At 45.0% G+C, this 5,688-nt stretch overlaps 1 protein-coding gene across 1 annotated transcript; it reads left to right on the plus strand.

The window, feature by feature from the left end:
* The first annotated feature begins 3,952 nt into the window (after positions 1–3,952).
* LOC118750829 lies at positions 3,953–4,648 on the plus strand. Its single transcript, XM_036485558.1, has 2 exons — positions 3,953–4,453; positions 4,509–4,648. The coding sequence occupies exons 1-2, from the start codon at positions 4,055–4,057 to the stop codon at positions 4,572–4,574; spliced, it is 465 nt and encodes a 154-aa protein (XP_036341451.1). The 5' UTR covers positions 3,953–4,054; the 3' UTR covers positions 4,575–4,648.
* Positions 4,649–5,688: the final 1,040 nt, after the last annotated feature.

Genomic DNA, 5,688 nt, shown 5'->3' on the forward strand with positions numbered 1-5,688 from the left:
GGATATCGAAGACGACAATTGCTATTCCAACGGTACTACACACTCAATGAAGGGAACACATTTGTTTACTGCCACGATATAAAGGGACTGATGGAGGCGATTGCCATTAATTATGTCGCAGCTGATTGGCGAATGTTCATCGATTCTTCGAAATCAAGCCTGAAAGTCGTTTTGCTACATAAATATAATAAAAAACCAAGCATTCCCATTGGCTACAGCACAGACATGAGCGAAACATACGATTCCATGAAAATAATTTTGGATAAAGTTTGGTACACTGATCACATGTGGCGAATCAGTTGTGATCTGAAAGTCGTGGCGATGCTAAGAGGTCTCCAAGGAGGCTATACGAAAAACATGGGTTTCTTGTGTCTTTGGGATACCCGATTTAAAGGAAACCAATACGAAACGCATGACTGGCTTGCTCGAGATCCAACGGAGAAAGGACACAACTGCGTAAATGATCCACTGGTGCCAATGGAGAACGTCCTCATGCCCCCTCTCCATATCAAACTGGGAATCGTAAAAAATTTCATCAAGGCCATTGTGAAGCAACCGAAATTTCTTGATTGTTTGAAAAATATTTTCCCACCAATCTTCTTCTTCTTCTTCTTCTTTTTTGGCGCTGTAACCGCCTAAGCGATTTTGGCCGAGTTCAGCAAAGCACGCCAGTCATTTCTCCTCTGTGCCAACTGACACCAATTGGAAACGCCAAGTGAAGCCAAGTCCTTCTCCACCTGATCTTTCCATCGTAGTGGGGGCCTCCCTCTTCCTCTGCTACCACCCACCAGCGGGTTCCGAGTTGAAGACTTTCAGAGCTGGAGCGTCGGTGTCCATTCGAACGACATGACCAAGCCAGCGGAGCCGCTGTATTTTAATTCGCTGCACTATGTCCATATCGTTGTAAAGCTCATACAGCTCATCGTTCCATCGTCTGCGGTACTCGCCGTCGCCAACGAGTAAAGGCCCGTAAATCTTCCGCAAAATCTTTCTCTCAAACACTCCAAGAGCCGCCTCATCGGATGTTGTCATTGTCCATGCTTCTGCGCCATATACCAGCACGGGCATGATGAGTGATTTATAGAGCGCGGTTTTCGTACGTCGAGAGAGGACTTTACTCCTGAATTGCCTACTCATTCCAAAGTAGCACTTGTTGGCAAGAGTGATTCTACGTTGGATTTCAAGGCTGACATTATTATCGGTGTTAATGCTGGTTACCAAGTATTTCTCTACTTTCTCGAAATTGTAACTGTCAACAGTGACGTGGGTGCCAAGGCGCGAATGTGCTGACTGTTTGTTTGTGCAGTGGGGTATAGTCGTTGCGCTGGGTATGCAGTTACAGTTGCATGGCTATACTCAATCCCGACTCTTGCGTCCTCGTTCGCGCACTCTGGGCAACGTGAGCAACCCATGTGCGAGATGCGGTAACCAATCCGAGTGGAGCCTTGGGTCACGGCAGAAAGAGAGGGAGCTTCGGTGGGGCCACTCTGACTTATTCGGTTTAAGGGCTCACTGAAGTCTGCAGCGTCTGTTCACCAGTAGGTGCGGCTGCAAGCGGGTGTCTGCTTGGAGCAAGCGGCTCGCTATATAAACGTGTATTTGGTTGCGAAACCACCCCCGTCCCAGCAATGGGTTGTGCGCTGGGCTTGGGACCCGCCACGTAAAAGCCACTTCCAGTGAAGAAGCAAGGCAAATCCTCGGATGAAACCCCCTCTTATGATGACGACCACGGCAAACGTTTAAAGGACTACGATTTGAGGGCATGCACCTGGAATGTCCGGACCCTTAATGGGGAAGGTGCCTTTGCCCGGCTGGTTGATGTCCTCGTAAGGACAAAAGCTGACATCACCGCCATCCAAGAAATGCGTTGGACGGGGCAAGGCAAACAATGTCTGGGGCCTTGCGACGTCTACTACAGCTGCCATGTAAAGGAGCGCAAATTCGGTGTTGGATTTGTGGTGGGAGAGAGACTCCGTCGCCGAGTACTGTCGTTCACCCCGGTGGCCGAGCGTATAGCCACAATCCGCATCAAAGCGAGATTCTTCAACATCTCGCTCATCTGCGCCCATGCCCCGACGGAAAAGAAGGATGAGGCATCCAAGGATCACTTCTATGAGCGCTTGGAGCGCACGTACGAGCGCTGCCCCCGTCATGATATCAAAATCGTGCTTGGCGAAATCAATGCCAGGGTGGGCAAAGAAGGGATCTTTGGAACCACCGTCGGAAAATTCAGCCTCCACGACGAAACGTCCGACAACGGATTGAGGCTGATCGACTTCGCCGGGGCCCGAAACATGGTAGTATGCAGTACTAGGTTCAAGCATAAAAAGATCCATCAAGCTACCTGGCTGTCTCCGGATCGAAAAACGAGAAACCAAATCGATCATGTTGTGATAGACGGAAGGCACGCTTCCAGTGTTTTAGACGTACGCACACTCCGAGGCCCAAACATCGACTCGGACCACTATCTTGTTGCAGCCAAGATACGCACCCGCCTCTGTTCAGCAAAAAATGTGCGCCCAAATATGCAAGGAAAGCTTAACGTCGAAAAGCTGCATTCACAACAGACAGCCAGCGCTTTCGCTACTCGACTCTCACACCTGCTCTCAGAGAGCACTCTTCAACAAACCGACATATGCGAGCAGTGGAACCACATTTCCCGCTCATTAAGTACCGCCGCCGAAGAAGTAGTCGGATTTCAGCGAGCCCGAAAGAACAACTGGAACGATGAGGAGTGTCAGGAAGCTGCAGAGAAAAAAGATGCCGCCTACAGGGCCACGCTACGATCGGGCGCAACGCGCGCTATGTGGGACCGCTATAGGGATCTGAAGAGGGAAGCGAGACGTATTTGCCGCAACAAGAAGAGAGAGGCAGAAATACGTGAGTGCGAAGAGCTTGAAATGCTGGCCGACAGGAGGAATGCCCGAAAATTTTACCAGAGAGTTAGGCGACTTACGGAAGGTTTAAAGACCGGGGCGCACTCCTGTAAGAACAATAATGGCGACCTAGTAACTGATGTCCAGAGCGTACTTAAATTATGGAGGGAACACTTTTCCGCCCTACTAAATGGCAGCAGCACAGAAAGTTGTGGAGAAGAAGAACCCGAGCCCGCAGTCGATGATGACGGAGTCGACGTTCCACCGCCTGACTATGACGAGGTACGTATAGCAATAACGCGGCTGAAAAACAACAAAGCCGCTGGAGCTGACAGCCTGCCAGCTGAGCTATTCAAGTACGGCGGCGAGGAGTTGATAAGGTGCATGCATCAACTCTTGTGCAGAATATGGTCAGATGAACGCATGCCCGACGACTGGAATTTAAGTGTGCTCTGCCCAATCCACAAGAAAGGTGACCCCGCCATTCGCGCCAACTACCGCGGGATCAGCCTTCTAAGCATAGGTTACAAGGTCTTATCGAGCGTATTGTGTGAAAGACTGAAGCCCACCGTCAATGAACTGATTGGGCCTTATCAGTGTGGCTTTAGACCTGGCAAATCCACCATAGACCAGGTATTCACAATACACCAAATCTTGGAAAAGACCCGCGAGAAAAGGATCGACACTCACCACCTATTTGTCGACTTTAAAGCCGCTTTTGACAGCACTAAAAGGAGTTGCCTATACGCCGCTATGTCTGAATTTGGCATCCCCTCAAAACTCATACGGCTGTGTAAAATGACGTTGAGCAATACCACCAGATCCGTCAGAATTGGAAAAGACCTCTCCGAGCCGTTCGCCACAAAACGGGGTTTCAGACAGGGCGACTCCCTTTCATGTGACTTCTTTAATCTGATGTTGGAGAAGATAATAAGAGCTGCAGAACTGAACCGCTCAGGAACAATTTACTATAAGAGCGTGCAATTGCTGGCTTATGCCGATGACATCGACATCATCGGCAACAAAAACCGCGAAGTCTGTTCTGCCTTTTCCAAGTTGGATAGGGAAGCAAAGCGAATGGGTCTGGTGGTAAACGAGGACAAGACGAAGTATCTCCTGTCATTTCCCACCAATCAGCGAAGCAAAACTGAAGGAATGGGCCGGATATACGAAAGCTCATGAAATCAAAGAAATTTATAGGTGCTTTAGACGATAATGATTACTTTGCGTGGAGGGCAGTGAAGAAAGTCATACGATATTTTTTGGGAAGTACGCGAGCACACAATTACCCCGCTCTTGTGACCAAGATGTTGCACTACTTCCAGAAAATTGGAGTGAATATGTCCCTCAAAATTCACTTCTTGCATCACCATCTCGAATACTTCAGCAAGCAGCTAGCCTCAGAGTCGGATGAACATAGCGAGCGCTTCCATCAAGTGGCAATGCCAATGGAAACGCGATATAAAGGCAAAGGCTCGATTCGCTGGTGGCTGAAATTTGTTGGTGGTCGCAAAAGACGTACGATCCCGACAATGAAGATGAAGAAGGAGAATATACAATGGGAGTTTCCTCCGAGGGTAAGTCACAAAAATGAAGTTAACTGACTGATTAAAAACAATTGATTTTTTCCAGATGAAGACAGATCCTCATCCGATACAGACTCTGAACAAGTGGGCGAACCACCACGCAAGAAAGTAAAGGGCGCAAACAAACGAAAATAAGTTTTGCGTTCATCGATTTTTATAACCTACGTATCTATGTAATAACCTAATAATTACCTGTAATAATTTTTAAATTTACTTGTTAATAATAAATAATATATAATAAATATTATCCAAATTCATTGAAACATAAAATCAATATTCTTGTCAAAATGAGATACCTTCACTTAATTGTGAATAAAAGCGAAACGCGTCCATCGATTTTCATGATCTATGTCTCATTTTGCTTAAAGGTTATGTGACTTTGCGTGAAAGTAATACGACTTGCCTTTTTTCCGTTTTGGATTTTTTATGAATTTAAAAAATAAAAAAATTTAATATTTTAGGCAAAAAATATTTTTTTTCTTCATACATTTATTTTTACCGGCAAAACTGTTGATTATATAGAAAAACGTTATATGGAATTGTAATTTTGAATTTTTTTAAATTTGTTTGAACAAAATCGGACTAGTGGTTCTCGAGTTATGTCAAAACACAGACCACCAAAGGTGACAATTTCCCCTATATGATAGTTACTAACTTCAAATCGATATATCTCGATTCCTAGACGTGACCCAGCGACACGCCGGGACACGTATAACTTCTTTTTTACCTATATAACTTTCCCCGGTAGTTTGAACCCTTCCCGATCACTGACCCCTACCATTTGTCTCACAGTGTTATTTTTTAATTGATTTTAAATAAAAGTCTAATTCATAATATAATAAACACAATAAATGTACAAACCTTGTACAAAAATTATAAAAACTCAGCAGGTTTTCGCAACAAAATACTTTGAATTCAGAATTTTTAGGGAGATTTCAAGTTTTCGATGTTATGCATTTTTTCTATATAAAGTGTGTTCGAAATTTTTTTAAATGGATCAAAATGTATGACACCGTCAGAAAAAAATATCAAAAATCATGGGGAACTGGCACTTTCATTTAATAAACTATAAAACTGCGAACTTAGAATCTTTCCAAAAATTCCTAATTAAAAGCTTGTGGCGAAAACTTACTTTTCGTACTGCATATTCACAACAGAATTCAGCGGTTTGCAAATAATTCTCACAGCCCTTATTTTAATTTGTAAGTGCTTTTAATTTTCACTTT

This window comes from Rhagoletis pomonella, unplaced genomic scaffold, assembly GCF_013731165.1.
Source record: "Rhagoletis pomonella isolate Grant_MI unplaced genomic scaffold, Rhpom_1.0 Rhpom_scaffold_00416, whole genome shotgun sequence".
Lineage (NCBI taxonomy): Eukaryota > Metazoa > Arthropoda > Insecta > Diptera > Tephritidae > Rhagoletis > Rhagoletis pomonella.